Source organism: Balaenoptera borealis (genome assembly GCF_965194805.1).
Source record: "Balaenoptera borealis genome assembly, chromosome: 3".
In the NCBI taxonomy this organism is placed as follows: Eukaryota; Metazoa; Chordata; class Mammalia; order Artiodactyla; family Balaenopteridae; genus Balaenoptera; species Balaenoptera borealis.
The window spans coordinates 122,870,043-122,886,783 of record NC_138866.1 but is presented as its reverse complement, the minus strand read 5'-3'; the positions used below and the strand labels follow the sequence as shown (position 1 = coordinate 122,886,783).

Below are 16,741 nucleotides of genomic sequence, written 5' to 3'. Positions count from 1 at the left end.
CCCAGAATTTGCTGTGCTTTCTGCTTTTGTTTCCTACGGGCAAGTTTCCTGACAAATGATGCTGAGAATTACTCATCCTGGGGTCAAGGATCCAGCGATGGCTTGTGGCTAGAGTGGAGATTTGGCTGGGCTGGGGTCAGCTCAGACCCCTGGCTCGAAAGTAAACTTGAGGATCCCCACTCAGGGAGGAAGGGGTTTTAGATTTGGACCTTATGGTCTGGTATCCAGAGGCCTGGGCAATGTTGGGATGAACGCATTGGCTCATGGAGAATGCCTGACTAGAACTGCTTGCGGGAGGATTCCGTGAGCACGACATGAATCGTTTTCCCCTGAATGGTTTTTGCTGACTGACTGGGCTTTAATTCACTGTCTGCTAAGGGTTTGGGGGATGAAAACAGAGGATGAAGTTTCAAAGGCAAATATTGAAAGAAGTTCCTGTGGGGAATTGAGGAAGAGCTGGCACAGGAGAGAGGTGGCAGGTGGAGGGAGGATGGAGAGGGATGGGAGAGGGTAAAGGGGCACAGACATCACCATCTCGTCGCAGTCACCATAGACAGCATCCCGAGAGCTCCGCCCTCACTGGGCTAAGCACTTCCCATGCACGAACACGTTCAATGCCCACCAGCACCCTAGGAGGTGGTACTGTCACTGTCTGCATTTTCAGGATGGGGAAACCGAGGCACAGAGAAGGGGAGTAACTTGCCTTATAAAGAATGAGGCTGAGTTTCAAACCCAGGCAGTCAGGCTCCAGCACTCATCCTAAGAGTCCCTGATGAAACTGGGTTGGTCAGGTTAGAAATGAATGAAAGCCCCACCCCTCAATGCTATTGGCAGGAATTCTGTCTGTGGATGGTCAGATCTAAGTCGTCCAAAAACTCCCCTTTCTGCCAGTCACTAGCTCTGTGACCTTGAGCAAGTTACTTACACTGAGTCTGCTTCCTTATCTGTAAAACATATTTTATATGGTAGTAAAGATTACAGAGCATGTGTGAGTGTGTGTGCATGTGTGTGCGTGTGTGTTCCCTTGTACAGTACTTGGTAGAGAACAGGAATTCCACAAAAAGTAGACACCCCTCCTCCCTGCCATGGAGCCACAGCACAGATGTGCCAGTCTCCAGAACTTCCAAGCATGGACATGGGCATGGACATGAATATGCATGTATGTACTCATATATCCACATGTCCCTGCCTGGGTGAGCACTCACGTGCACAGGCATGCATTTCCCTCCCTGGTCCTGTCCCTAACTCAGGCTGGTGGAGGCATCAGCCGTGCAGTCCCCAGCCAAACACCCAGACATCACTCTCGAGTCCTTTCTTTCCCTCTCTCACCCTCACCTCCTCTCACCACAGTCAGCCAATTTCTGACTATTTCTCAAACTCATCTTCTCCCGGTTCTCCCTCACCCCCACCCCAGCTGGCTTGCAGTCCTCCCTCCACCCACCCTCCACACAGTGGCAACCAGAATGACCTTTCCCAGTCACAAATTTGACCTCACCCCCGCTCCGCTTAAAAGCATTCCAGGAAGCCTGGCCAAGCAAGACGTGAAACTCAGAAGCCCTAAGGAGAAGTCTGACAGATTTGACAGAATAAAGATATAAAGCTTCTATATGGCCAAAGATACCATAAACAAAGTTAAAAAGACAAACAGCAGACTAAGGGAAATATTTCCAACACATATAACATACGAACATTTTAAAATTCCTAATATACTAAAAGTTCCTTTTTACCAATAATAAAAAGGCAAAAAGAAAAGAAAAATAAGCAAAGGATGTGAATAGTCAATTCACTGAGAAGAAAATACAAATGGCCAATAACCACATGAAAAGATGCTCATCCTCACTGGGGAGAAGGGAAGTGAGTGTTGAAACCACAGTGAGATGTTCTCCTGGACTGGCAAAAATTAAAAACCTTGATAATGTTCAGTGCGAGGATGGCTGGGGAAATGGCTACCTGCAGATACCAAGGGTGGCCCAACCTTTTGGAAAAGCAATGTGATAGTAGCTATCAAAATTTAATAAGCATACCCTTTGCCCTGGCAATTCCACATCTAGGAGTCTATCCTATAGAAAGGCTTACATGTGTCAGCCAAGGTATATATACAAGGATGTTCACTGAAGCATTATTTGCAAGAGTGAAAAATTGAAGACCACCTAAATATCCATCAACCCAGGACTAGTTACATAAATTACGTTATGTCCAAACAATGGAGTATTAGGCAACAATTAAAAAGAACATGGGAGATCTGTATGCGGTGACACTGACAGATGCCCACAACACACTGGTAAATGAAAAATGGAAGTTGTAGAGTAATGTGCATAATACAATTCCATTTCTTTTTTTAGATAATATACAATAAATATGTTTATAAAAGCACAGAAAAACTTCTGGAAGGAGGCATACCAGACCAACAATAGTGGGACCTCGGCAAAATGAGATTTAAGGGCAAAGAGGGAACTTCCCTACTTAATAGGACACACTTCTACATTGTTCCACTTTTTACATGAGCAAACATTGCTTTTGTGGTAAAAAAAAAAAAAAGGAAAGGAAAAAAGAAGAAAAATACCCCATCCATGGCCCCTCACTGGCTGTAAGACAAAGTCCAAACTCCTCGGGGTGGCCCCTAAGGTCCCTCAGGACACAGCCCTTGTGTGCCACCAGCCTGAGGTCTCCTCTTGTCCCATTCTTTGCCTAAGTCTAGATAGACAAGCTCAGCTCCCTTTTAGTCCCCCAGACTGCCTCTGGGCCTCTGTCCCTGCAGTTCTATCTTCCCGCAATGTACTTTCCTGCCTTCTGTGCCTTATCTTTCAAGTCGTTCCTCGTGTGTCGCCACCTTCTGGAAACTCTCCCTGAACACTCCCCCACACTCTGCCTTCTCTCTCCCTCCCAGCAACGGTGACAGCCAACAACCAGGGAGCACACATGTGTCTGTGTCGGGGCTGTGCTGTATGTTTTACATTGTATTGATTCCCTCAATCCTCATAGCAACCCTAGGAAGGTTTGTCATCACCTCATTTAACAGATGAGGAAACTGAGGCAGAGAGGGGTTACCCAACTTGCTCAAAGTCACACAGCCAACAATCAGCAGAGCCAGCGAGTGGTGCCAGGCAGGGCACCCGTGCAGCCCCCACCAGCGCTCAGCACAAAGTATCTATACCGGCCAGGCTTCAAGACTTGCCTGGGAGTCTCAAGGTTGGGGTTTGTCTTGATCTTGCCCCCAGAACCTGGGCAGGTCAAGCGTGCACAGGGAGGTCTGCTGGGCCCAGAAGCCAGCCCCCAATGCCACCCAGCCAGGGCTAAAGGAAGCAGCTGGTCTCCTCAGGGAGCTGGGGCGGCGGTGAGGATGGGGGCTGGGACCAGCGCAGTTGGGGATCAGCTGACCCAGGACTGCTGAGGAAAGGGACAGTTTGTGGAGCTGCAGCCCCACCCGAAGCGGGGACCCAAGCTACTCCCTGCACACCTACTGTGTGTCAGGCCCTGGGGGTAACAGGCCAGGGAAGCTGGGGGCCAGGAGACTACTCCGCCCTCCACGTGCTGTAAAGTCAGACACATGGAGGCCAGGAGCCTAAGAGAGGGACAGGCCAAGAGCTGTCGGATGGTGCTCGCAGGAGCGGGGCCCTGGCTTCTGATTGGGATGAAGCAGACAGGGGGTCTCCATGAAGGAAGTGGCATCTGGGCCCAGCCTAAAAAGATGACGGGGATCTGGGCAGATGGAGTTGGGGAAGGGAACTCAGGGGGGCTGGAACAGCTGGAACAAGGGCCTGGGGGTAGGCAAGTGTGCGGAGCGTTGGGGAAGAGTCACTGGTTTTGGCTGGAGCACAGGACAAGTAGGGAAGCAGCAGTGGATGAGGGGGTAGGGGTGCTGGGGGCCCTTGGAGGGGGCAGCTGCCCGCAGGCGAGGAGGGGGCACTCTGGAGCAGGTGGATTGCCTACGATCGGAAACTGGCGGGCAAATCCACCTTTGCAGTTAGCTGCAGGACAGTGGCCTAGCTCCCCACCTCGGTGCCCTCATCTGTAGAAAGTCATGCACCTTCCTAGACTGCTGAGAGAATTCAATGAGACAGTGATTTGCAGCACCTGGGACCCAGGGAAGGGGGATGGCCGCGTCTGGTGGGGGCACCGTGCCCGAGGAGGCCGAGGTGGCTCACGGGGCATCTGCCCGTGTGATGTGAACTTGTGGGGGCAGATGACCCACAAGGCCTCCCAGCCCAGCAAAAAGTATTCAAATACTATCCTTGTGTTTAAAGTATAAACTCCAGGTAATGTCATTTCACACTCTGCACCTTAAAGAGACATGAGAGGCAGAGCCCCACGATCTTGAGCAAGTCTCTGCCCCTCCCAAGGCCTCAGTTTCCCCATGCGAGTGTTGGGTGACTGGTTGGGTGGTTTCTCCAGGCCTGGTTATTCAGAAGGGGTTGAGCCATGGAAGGAGGGAACTGGGGGGGTGGGGGGAGGTGCAGAAATCCAGAGGGGTGGGATTCAGAGAGGGGAGGAGTGGGGATGGAGGAAGAAAAAGACTCTCCTTCCTGGGGCTAGTCCCCTACCCAGCCAAGGCCCTCCTCACACCCCCTACTCCAAGGCCCACCAGCCCTCACCAGTGCCCGGTCGTATTCACTCAGTTCGGGGTGGAGAAGTTGGAAGAAGAGGAGCCCCTGCCTCCCAGGGCAAGTTCACTCGTGGGAACAGTGGTGTGCAGGCCCGGAGACAAGTAAGACCTGGGACCATGCCCCACTGGGCTACTTCAGGCTGAGTGTCATTAGGCAAGTCCCTGCACGTCTCCATTTCCTCTTCTGTGAAATGGATAAAAATGCTTTCCTTGTAAGTAATATTACCAGCCCAGTGCCCAGCACACCACCAACCTGCCCCAGAGGTGAGTCCTTTGGTTCACCAGGAGCTGAGCATGCCCTGGGGGAGTCACAGCCAGCTCTTGGAGGCGGGGAGAATCACTCACCCTAGGCACCCCCAAGACCCCCATGGGTGCCATCCTCCTCATCCCTCACAGGGACCCTATCTTAGCTGCTTCCCCACTGGCCCATCTCCAGCACCTCCCCCTCCCACCTGCTGCCAGAGGAACGCTCCAAGTGAGGCCCACTTCGACTCTGATCACTGGGCTGTCATTGACTGCTTGCTTGTTACCTCCCCCACCAGCCCTGTGGGCAGGAACCACATCTGATTCATCTCATCCATTGCAGAGTGTGGGGTCTGGCACAGGAGTCCTGCCCACAGGCAGCAGAGCTAGCAGTGGGAATGAACAAACACGACCATTCACCCCTCCCACCCGGCACCTGTTGCTCTACTGAGTATCCATGACAATGCTGGGCTCAGTGTGGGGCTGGGGTCAGAGCTTAGCGTGGGACCAGGATCAAGATTCGGTCTGTTCAAGATCAGGGCTCAGTGTGGGGCTGGGATCAAAGTTCAGCCTGTCCAGGATCAAGGATCAGTGTGGGACTGGGGTCAGGGTTCAATGAAGGAAGTTTTCTGCCCCTTACCATGAAGGGCTCAGGACTTCTTCCAGCCTTACCCACTGCTTTGAAAACAACATATCCTATCCCTGGGGTGCTGGGGCCTGTCTTCTGAGTCTCCACTATGCCCGCCCTCTACTCAGGCAAGGCCTGTCCTCTGCTCCACTCCAGGCAGCTATGCTGGGATTCCCATACTCACTATGCCCCAGCCACCACCTGACTCCTACAGAAGGGGCTCAAGGCAGGAAGTGCTTCCTTGCACCCTTAACTGGCCTTCAGAAACACAACAAGGACAGTCAGCCTTCTGGCATGAATGCATTCCTAAGCCAAGGAGAAGCGGTTTGTGAGTTAGCTCAGATTTTTCTATTATCCACCCCACTGTCCCCATTCCATTAGCCCAGATGATCCAGTGCCAACAGAGGTAAACCCAGGTCTGGCTGAACAGGAAGGCGAAGGTGTTAGCTGGTACATGGCAGTGAGATATGCCACCCAAATACCTCCTCCTATCACAGTGCCTGAAATCCCTCCTTTGTGCTCCTTGCTTTAAGTAACTCTTGCTGACCCTCCTCTGAAACCTCCATCCTGAATCAGTTTTCAGCTGGGTGTGGGGACTGCTGGATCTCTCAGCCCTGGGTGACTCAGGTCTAGCCCAGGTCTGGCACTCACAGGGCTCAGAAATGGGAGCTGAATCAGAGACTGGCCTGAGTGGGCATCGGAGCTGGGCAGCGCCCGCCCCTCAGCAGCCCCACTCACCCCGTCAAACCCTCCACTACTACTCTGCCTGCTACTCTCAAGCAGAGGGTCAAGTTGGTTTGCTGGAAAGACACATGGTTCTAATTTTAATTAATTAAAGAAAAATCTAATCACTGCATTAAACTTCTCATTACTCCACTTGAATACCCGTTAAGTAAATTTAATTACCAGAGGATTGGGTTTCCCAGTCTCTTTCATTAGCTTCTGATAAGATGAGGAATGGGAAGGGAAGAGGGTGGGAAACAGAACAATGCCATTTTTAACCCAAGGAGGGCAAGGTGGGCATTGTACTGGGGCTACCATGGTCAGGCTTTGGTGCCTCCCTGAGGACAGGCTTGGCCTTGGGCCTGGGGAGACCCCCACCACAGCTGCCTCTAGAAAGGAAAAGGCCTAGCATTTGGCTGCAGTCAGCGCTGAATGCTTCATTTATGGCCACTCTTGGTTATTTATACCCCACCTCCTTCTAAAAGAGTTTGAGGCTGCTAAGAACAGCACAAACTGAAACATAAGAGAAGAAATCAGAACAAGGGAAAAATATGAGAGAGAAGAAGATGAAGCCTTTGGCAAGACTACTGAGCAACTGCATGCCACAGCATCCTGAGCACTTATCAGAAATGGGCCACAAACCAGCTATGAGCTTCCTAGCAGCCAAGGCAAAGAGAGCAACACACTTTGGCACTAATGCAGTAACCAACAGAGTATTCATAAGGAAATGCACACTGAGCCTCAGGCTTTCCATCTGTAAAAAGGGTGGAGCTGGCGGATGAACTAAAGGAAATAACCATTGGCTGGAGCAGTCAGCAAAGGTTTCCTAGAGAAGGAGAGACCTAAACTGGGCCTTAAAAAAAAGGATAGGGCAGACTCATCTATAATAATCATTTGTTATTTGCCTCCCCCAGTTGGAGGCATCTCTTCCTGCCAGCAGGACCCTGTGCTTCCTTTGGGAAACACTCTCCCCCTCATTCCTGGTCACATGGTTGGGGAAGGACAGACCCTTATCCCCAGCCCATCCATGTTTCCAAGCCCTGCGGACCCAATTAAAGGAGCAGGATGATCTTAATCCTGCCAATAGGGCCCAAGAGATCAACTCCAGGACTTTTATTTGCTCTATCAGGAAACCAGATTTTATCTCTAGCCCAGACCCCAGATTTCAACCTGGTAGCATGTTGCCCCAGAAACTGCTGGCAGGTGTCTTATGATCACATCATGTGAAAAGCCACTAGGAGTGGAGCCATCACCAAAAAAGAGAAGCAGAGAAATACAGACAGAAAACAGATCCTGTTCACATTGTTGAAACCACTGGATCAAGCCCTGCCTGAAGCCCAACCTACCCCTGGACACTTCAGTTACATAAGCTGATAATTTCATTTTATTGAAATAAGATTTTTGCTACTTGCAACCAAAGGGATCCTGACAGATATAGTGTTCAGAAATGTATCCTTCCTGTTCCAGAGACCAAGAAGGCTCAGACATCCCCAGGAGCTAGGGAGTAGGCAGGGTGGGCATGCCACCTACCGTGACTGCTATTGTGCCTGCTGAGTCCTGAAGCTTGAGGAGTCCCTTCGGCGCAGGCTGAGGTGAGGAATAGGCGTGGGAGCAGGTGCAGGGGCTGGACAGGGCCAGAGCCCTGGAACGCTGGCAGGAGGCAGACTCAAGGCAGCCAGGACATGGCTGTGGGGTCCCTAGAAAAAGGAGAAGCAAGAGTGAGCAGTACAGTTCACATGGGAGACAGAGGGGCACAGGGCGTAAGGCAGATGGTGGCCACACCTTGACAAAGGTGAGACCAAAGTCAGCCAAGTTTATCTTCACTTCCTCACATCTTGTATCTCATTTCCCCCATTTACTGCCCCCTCCCCCTGAAGTACCTCCAGGCTGTAGGAGAGCATCTGTAGAAGGGCTTCCCTCTGAAGAGAAGGGAGGGCTGGGGGGCAGGCATGGCTGGAATCCATGTGCTATTGCCAGAGTGTATGTGCCTGGTGTGAGGGGAGAGGGCGGGGGAGCTTCACCCTCAGTACTGTGGACTCATTTCTCACAGTTCCTCTCCCAGTGCGTGCCCAGAACTAGGCCTAGGGCCTGAGGCAGCCAGAATAGGACAAAGCTGAGTGAGGCAGCCGCCTCCTTTGATATCTGGTCTGGACTTCTAAAAGAATCCTAGAGAGGACAATGCTTAACCCAAGGGCATGAATGGTGGTGTTCCAGGCATAGGCAGAGAGCAGTGTAGGCCCTCCAAGTGCCTTCCTGTTTGAGGAACCAGGAAACCAACTACTCTGGCTTCACACCAGCCTCCCTTGGGCACTGCCCCTGGCTGGGGGGCCACCCCTCAAGGGGCCCACACTCTTCCCCAGCTTCTCTCTGAGACCAAGCTGGGACCTTTGGGGAGAGGAAGAGGGTGAGGATATTTCAGACTCAGGACACTGCCAGAGGTCCTGGGCTTTGGAAAGTCACTAAGCCTCTTTAGGCCCTTAATGAATCCTCTGATCTAAGGGATGCTGGCTTTCTTCCTGGCTCCAGAAAAAGGCATGATGACAGAGATCTTGAATCACAGAACACTGGGCTGATTGGATCTCTAGAAATGTCTCGAATAGCGCTTTCTGCAATGTTGAATGTGTTCAATACCTGTGCTGCCCGATACGGTAGCCACTAGCCACACGCGGATATTGGAATGTGGATAGTGACACTAAGAATCTGATTTTTTTTCTTTTATTATATTCATTTATATTTAAATCAAAATAGCCACATGTGGCTAGTGGCTACCACATTGAATAGTACAGCCCCGGACCAACACTTGCCCAGTCCCTGGCCACAGTACCCAGAGAAAACTGAGGTCCAGAGAGGAGAAGGGATTTGCCCAAGGTCACACGGAGAGTGGCAAAGGCAAAACCCAGAACTTAGGTCTTCAGACTCCTAGCCCCGACTCTCCACAGCACCCACTCCCTTCCCATGGTGGCCTTATGTTCCCCCATCTTGCTCAGCACTGTCACGGAGTGTCTTGCTGCCCCACTACCCATGCTGCTGCTCCTGGGGCAGGGTATCAGGCCGCTTTTGAAGGGACCTAACTCTCCCAGCCACTGCTGCTGGCCCATCCCCCAGCCCCCCAGCAAAGCAGCCTCAGTGACTATCCCTGAGGTTGGCTGGGGAAATCATCCATCAGAGAGAAAGTGCTCTGGGCACAGAGCTGTTCACTGCAGGGTTATTAATAACACCAAAATGCTGGAAGCTGCCTAAACATCCCACACTAGAGATGACAAAGTGCATCATGACACCTCTGTTGGATGGAATATTACACAGCCATTAAAAATGATAAACACAGAGACTGGTAGCAGCACAGAGCAATGTTTACCTAACAACATTGAGCAAGAAAACAGAAAAGGGATGAGGGTGGGGCTGGGTTGCAGCAGTGTGCAGGTCTCTGCGCTCACAGAGCCCACTTATATCTATTACCCCCAGCCCGCACTGCAGCATCACGACCTCCAGATTTCATAACCATTCTACAGATGGAGGAGCTGAGGCTTCGAGAAGCCACACACATACGCCTGGTTACATGGGGAGTGAGGGCAGAGTCGGGGCTCAAACTCTTGATTTCTGACTCTAAGGACAGACTTCCACTGCTGCCTCTTTGTGCCATGATGGTGGCATTAACAGTGCCCTTTCTTTTCTATTAATTAACTCATCCTATTTAACAAAAACACATTCTAAGTGCTTTACAAATGTTGGCCCATGTGGTCTGTACAACAACTGTACGAGGAGCAATTTATACTCTCATTTTTTGGATCAGGAAACTGAGGCACAGAGGTCAAGGGCCACTTCTACTTCCCACATGTTCTGCAAGGTTCCAGTATTGTCTTCACAGGAAAAGGGCAAGGGGACAGGGAGGGAACAGCTGTTGACTTGGAACAGTAGAAATACAGATGTGTGTGTGTGTTCCCTTTTTAATTGCATGGAAATTCTTTCTGTAGCAATTGAAAGAAAAAAAATTCCAGAAGTAAAATATGGTATCAAAAAAATGTAAAACAAAAACACATACACAAAAATGAAAACATTCAAACTGAAGCTACTGATGCATCCAAGAAACCTCGACTGTGAACGTCATCCACCTCCTGGCAGCAAAGCTCATGTCTCCAGGCTTTCCTGCCAATTTCCTGACCTTGGACTACTCCCTCCTGCCTGGGTGAGATCCTCACCTCAGAGGGCAGCGGGGAGCAGCCCTGTATGGAGGTGGACTTCAATAAACACTTCCTGGCACCCCTTGGCACAGCGCAGCAGGCCAGCAGACAGGCCTCAGAGCCCCAGCGGCCTGCAGTGCTGCTGTCGCTGGCCAGGGCTGACCTCAAGAGGCCAAGATATCCAGGCCTCTGCCTCCAGCCCCAGGCAGCCCCATTCTACAAGTGAAGCAACTGAGGCCCAAAAGGTAAAAGACCTCGTCAGAGGTAACACTGCTACTGAACAGGGAAACGAGTGTGTGCACATGCATGTGCATGCATACAACCCACATGTGCACATGTGTGTCTCCCGTATGTGCAATGCTTCAGGCCCAGGCACCCTCAAGCCTATAATTAAAAGGGCAGGTGATCCCCAGCTTATACACACACACACACAACAATTATTACATTATTAACTGCTACCATATCCACAATTGTATTTCTATTTCTCCTTTACATTTTTCTCTGTTATTTTTCATTCTGTCACCAAATACTTATTGGGCACTTACTATATATTAAGTATATTATAGGTGCTGGAGATTCAGTGGAGTACCCCTCATGGGGATGGGGGGTACAGATGATAAGCAAATAAATAGCAAATAAAGAAACAAGATAATTCTAGAGAGTGACAAGTGCAATTAAGAAAATCGAGCCTGGTAATGTGAGAGAGAGTACCTGGGATGGGGCTAAGGGGTCACTCTAGCTGGAGGATCAGAGGAGGCCTTTCTGCAGAGGTCACATGTGAATTTATACCTGGACAATTAGAACTCAGTCACTCCTAGAGCAGCAGGAGCAGGGCAACGAGCAGAGTGGGGGGCTTCCCTGGTGGCACAGTGGTTAAGAATCCATCTGCCCATGCAGGGGACACGGGTTCGAGCCCTGGTCCGGGAAGATCCCACATGCCGCGGAGCAACTAAGCCCATGCGCCACAACTGCTGAAGCCCACGCACCTAGAGCCCGTGCTCCGCAACAAGAGAAGCCACCGCAATGAGAAGCCCGCGCACCACAATGAAGAGTAGCCCCCACTCGCCGCAACTAGAGAAAAGCCCCGCGCGCAGCAATGAAGACCCAACGCAGCCAAAAATAAAATATTAAAAAAAAAAAAAAAAAAAGCAGAGCTGGGAAGGAGCCTGGTGTTTTTGAGGAGCAACAGCAGGTCAGCACGTGGAATGAGATGGGCAGAGGTGGGGGCGACAGCAGGAAAGGAGGCCACAGAAGGAGGGTGGGCGCTGAAGGCCAAGGTAAAGTTTTGGACTTCATCCCTAGTGCAATGAAGGGTCACCTGGGAAGTGCTGGGCTGTTTTATTCATTGTGAAAAGTTCCTTTGGGCTGCTTAGTGGAGTCTGGATTGAAGGGGAGCAGGGGACCAGTGGGCTGACTGTCGCAGTCACCCAAGACAAGAAGATGAGGCTCGGGCTGGGGTGAGGGCGGGAGCAGACAGATGCAGGATATATGTTATAGCAAAACCAACTCATCGGCAGTTGGTTGATGAGTTGGATGTGAGGAGGTGAGGGTAAGAAAAAGGAATCAAGGATGACTCCTAGATCTTCTACCACAGACACGTACTATTTTTACTACCAGACCCCCCCACAAAAAAATTTAAATAACTATTAAAAAATAACAGCAGATGAGCCACCAGGAAGACTGCCACCCCACACACACGCTGAGTCTCACACCCCCCGGGGTGCATCTTTCTTCCCAAGCCCCTGCTCTGTTCTCTGGTCCTATGTGTGGCACACAGGGAGGGGCAGAGATTGGGGCCCACCCTCAGGCTGACAGGAGACAAGATTGTCCAAAAAGACAGGACAGGGCAGGACGAGGGAGGTTGCAGAGGGGCTGGCCCAGAGCAGGCCCCCAGCCCATGCTTGTAAAGAACATGCTGGCTGAGGGGCTTCCCTGGTGGCGCGGTGGTTTTGAATCTGCCTGCCAACGCAGGGGACACGGGTTCGATCCCTGGTCTGAGAAGATCCCACATGCCGCGGAGCAACTAGGCCCGTGAGCCACAATTACTGAGCCTGCGCGACTGGAGCCTGTGCTCCGCAACAAGAGAGGCCGCGATGGTGAGAGGCCCGCGCACCGCGATGAAGAGTGGCCCCCACTTGCCACAACTAGAGAAAGCCCTCGCACAGAAACGAGGACCCAACACAGCCATAAATAAATAAATAAATAAATAAATAAACAAACAAACAAACAAACCACTATTTGTCAGATTAAAAAAAAAAAAAAGAACATGCTGGCTGAACCTGTAAAGTTATACCAAGGGGTGTGGGGACTGGGGCGGTAGGGCCCAGAATCTGGGAAAAGCAGGAGTTTGAAGCTAAGACAATCCTGGGTTTGAGTCCTTGCTCCACCCCTTGCTCGCTGTGGGACCCTGGGTAAGCTACTTCACTTCCCAAGGCTCAGATCCCTCATCTTCCAAGTGGCAACCACAATCCTCCCACCGAGAGCTGTGATGAAGACTCGCTGAAATGATACATGTCAAGAACTGGCATTTATAAATATTAGCATCTCTCCCCTTTTTATTAAAAAGGGGGCTAAAAAAGCCAATTTAAGCTTAGACTGCGAACCTTACATCTATTCCAATAGAGATTCTAGAAGTGCTTCCCAGAATGCCAGGAAAGACAATAGTAAGTTTGAGAAGTTCACTACCACAGAGTCCTGCGGGATAACTGCATGTCCTCTCTTGGCTGCTCAAAATGATGACATGCACTCCAACCAGCCACTAGCGAGGCCCCCGTGACATCCCTGATGGATGAGACAGAAAAATATGGGCTGGGCTTCTCAGTGGTTAGCTACATAACCATGTCCAAGAATGTGGGAGAGTGGGTCGGACTGGTCCCTGGGGTAGAATCTCACCGGCATCAGCAGAGCTGGTCCTTGGCCCTGCCTGGAACGACCTTTTTTGGCAGCGACTAGGATGGAGCTTCGAAAGTAGGTCCAGCCTGGGAGGGGTCAATTAGGGAGGCAGGATCCCCTGTTCAAAGCCCTCCACTTGCCCTAGGAAAGGGCCAAAGTGGACAAGAGAGAGTTACTAGGCTCTGGCTGAGTTCTGTGAGTAGCTCCGTGAGTGGCCAGGGAGTCGTGGCCTCTGTGGAGCCTGGTGGCCAGGAGACGTGGGGGCTGGGTGAGCCAGTCACTCCAGCTCGCCATGTCAGTCATCAAGGTATCTGTCTAGAAGATTTTTGATACAGTGGGGTCTGTTCACAGGGGCTTGACAGGAAGAGGTGGGCCTGGAACCCATGTTCCCTGGGGAAGCCGCGGGGGCCTGGTCAGGACTTCAGATCCCTGATAAAGACACTTGGCATTTATGGGCCTAGAGAGCAGAGCTAGGCCCAGTGAGAAAAGATTCCAGGAAGAGAGATCTCTCTTCAGCATGAGGAGTAGTGAGCTCCCTGTCCCTGGGGGCATGCAAGCAGAGGTCTAGAGAACATATATTTTGGGTAGGGATTTGCACTAAATGGGGGGTTCCTTTCAGCCATGAGTTTCTTTAATTCTATTCACATATGAATCAGGGCTAGATTGTGTGGATCAAAGGGGGTTTTACAGAGAGTGAAAGGAAGGCAAGATAATGGCCAGAATAATAGTTATTATTATTATTACTACATTATAGATCACCACACATTCCCATCTATTCTCTAACTGGATCTTCTGCCCAACCCATGAGGAACATAGGGCAGGATGATTAACCCCATTTAGCAGATGTGGAAATTGAGGCCCAGAGAAGGAATGGGACCAGCCCAAGGTCCGACCAGCACGTCAGCCCCAGACCTAGGGGCCTTCCCCTCCTGCACTCCAATGGTCATCCTGCCACCACTGCCTCAGAAGGAGCGAACAGGAATCTCCCCTCCACCCTGGGCTCCTGTCCAGCTGCCACAACTCCCCATCCCTGAAGGTTAGAGTCTCCCTTTGCACACCGCCCCACTGAAACCTGGGAGGTGAGTCCCAGCCCAGAAGGCTTCTCCTCCCAGGTTACAGAGGCCCTGCTCCCCACCCTTTCCTCTCATTCCCCTGGTAGTACTGCCACAGCCCCTTAGGTTGGATCCTTCAAACCAGACCCAGAACCAGACACTAGGCTGTGCCCAGGAAACGAACTCAGGGAGAAGGGTCCCTCCAACTCAGCCTTATTCTTTGCCTCACCCCTATACAGCCAGCTTGTGTCCAGGGGGAACCAGGGCCCACCTTGCCAGGTATCCCTCCTGAACACCTTCCCTTTTCCTAGCCGGAGGGTCAGAGAGAGGGCATCTGGGCAGGAGAGGTGGGAGTGTCAGGAGGTGGGGAGACTGGGACCACCGAGGCAGGAAAGCTCCCACCCCTTAGCACCACTCCATGTCACATCACACACTGAACCCCAGGAAATTCTTGTGAGCCAAGTAGCAGCATCTCACTTTACAGATGATGGAATGAAGGCTCAGAGAGATTAAGAACGTGCCCAAACTCAAAATATTAAACCGAACAGAAACAGCCGGTAAGTTCTAGAGCCAGGATTTGAACCCAGGACTGGCTGATTCGAAATACCCTGTGCTTTCCATGCTCCCTGCCGCCTCCACAGAAGTGCAAGGAAACTCAAAAGGCAGCCTGGTGAGCAGATGAAAGAGGGGCAGGGGCGGCAGAGAGAGGGAGACAGAAGGCAAGACAAAGACAAGACAGAGAGCAGCAGGGACAGACGAACTGACAAGTGGACCCTGCAGGGGCCAGAGGGAGGCAATTGCAGAAACCACCCTATTGATCAATGAAAGGTCCTCCAGTGCCACCTCTGCGGCCATCTGCTCCTCCAGTTTAGCTACTGGTCTTCCCTAGGTCCTTCCCGGGATGCCCAGGTCCAAGGAGCAGAAGAAACCTCCTGTCCTAGGAGCCCCCAGTCAGCGAGGGTGTCAGGCCAGATCCCTGGGCCAGGGAGGTGGGCGGAGAAAGTAAGGGGCCAGTTTTATCCCTGGGCAAGGCCATCTGCCTGGCCTCTGTCTGCCCAGGCCAGGCTGGAGGGTCCAGCTGCCCAGACCGCCCACCAGGTACAGCATACCCGCTGGCCCCACGTGGCTGTGGGAGTGTTCCGGGCTCGCCAGGTGTTCCCGTGCCCCACTGGCAGCCGAGCGTAATTGGCCTGTCCCCAGAGCATGCAGGATTTAAGCAACAGCCTCTCAACTGAATATTTAAGAAGAAAAATACCTTTGTTTTTTTAAGAAAGAGAGAAAGGGAGGGAGGAGGAAGCCAGCAAAGGAGGGGGAGGGAAGGAGGGTGGGAGAAACCTACCCCATCACTGCAGTCAAGGTCACAGGCATCCTTATGGGGCAGGCGCAGACAAGGAGCCTTTAATCTGGGAGTTCAGGCTGAGGAAACTAAATGCTTGAAGCCGGAGTGCATTACTGCCCTGAATGATCTGTCAGCTTCTATTAGGCTAAATATCTCTGTATAATGGGGAATTATCCTCTGAAAAGACAAACTGCCGGCCTCTCCAGAAAGGGGGCACGGTGGGAACCTCTCATCGTGAGGGCTCTTCCACGGGGGTGGGGGGAGGGAAGAACAGGACCAACTAGGAAAGCCACCCCCCCATCCCACACCCCCTCCCCGGAAAGTCACAGTCACCAGCTGTGTGATGCTTGCGGCGGGTGCCAGCATCCCGCCCCCTCCTCCCCAGACTCTCCCTCCACTAAGGAGTCTGAAAAGATGCTAGACGTGGAGTCGAGGCCTGACAACGCCTCAGTGATAGCGGGTGACCCTGGGTGAGTTCCTGCGCCCCTTTGAACCTCTGTGTCCCTGCCTGTTAGATGGAGCTGACGATACGCACCCAAAGGCTGTGCGGTGGGGGTAGGAAGCTGGCACAGAACCAGCACAAAGTGGGCACCCAGGACAATTTTGCTCACGCTGTTCTGCCCACAGGTGAAGACCTCCTCTTCATCCCCTCCTCCTCGTCCTCACTGGCCCCCATAGGGCACCACCACCTCTGCCAGGAAACCCTCCCTGACCCCCACCCCTGGGTATCTCCTACAGCCAGAACCCCACCTTCTGGGCTCTGCCAGTCTCCGGTGGTTGTTTACATGCGGGCCCTTCAGCCTTAGGGGCTCCTTCTGAACGGGACAGCATTTCCTCCTTCCCATCCTCCCCAAGCCCTCTCACACGCGGGACTGGCACTCAGGACTCTGCTCAGATTTGCAGGCTAGTAGGCGAGGGCTGGAGGAAACCAGGATCAGGCATGGCCTGGGTCCACTGAAGGGCATCACTCATGGTAACACATTCAGCACCAGGGATGCCAGGCCAGGAAGCCAGAAATTCCAGGCCAGGAGTCTGCAAGAGCAGGGTGGCGGGCGGACCATCTGCAGGCTGGCCAGGGCACAA

The 16,741-nt window shown here is 52.1% G+C and overlaps 2 protein-coding genes across 2 annotated transcripts in view; both read right to left on the bottom strand.

Annotated features, from left to right (window-relative positions):
* The window catches only part of LINGO1 (leucine rich repeat and Ig domain containing 1), a 77,987-nt gene extending 70,141 nt beyond the window's left edge, over positions 1–7,846 (bottom strand). Inside the window, exon 1 of the mRNA XM_082386986.1 lies at positions 7,728–7,846. The gene's annotated coding sequence lies outside the window, so the exon portion shown is untranslated. The remainder of the gene's footprint in view (positions 1–7,727) is intronic.
* LOC309626389 (uncharacterized protein) overlaps positions 7,796–16,741 on the bottom strand; it is a 123,553-nt gene continuing 114,607 nt past the window's right edge. Inside the window, exon 4 of the mRNA XM_082387079.1 lies at positions 7,796–7,894. Coding sequence (XP_082243205.1) covers positions 7,864–7,894 — 31 coding nt within the window. The 3' untranslated portion in view covers positions 7,796–7,863. The remainder of the gene's footprint in view (positions 7,895–16,741) is intronic.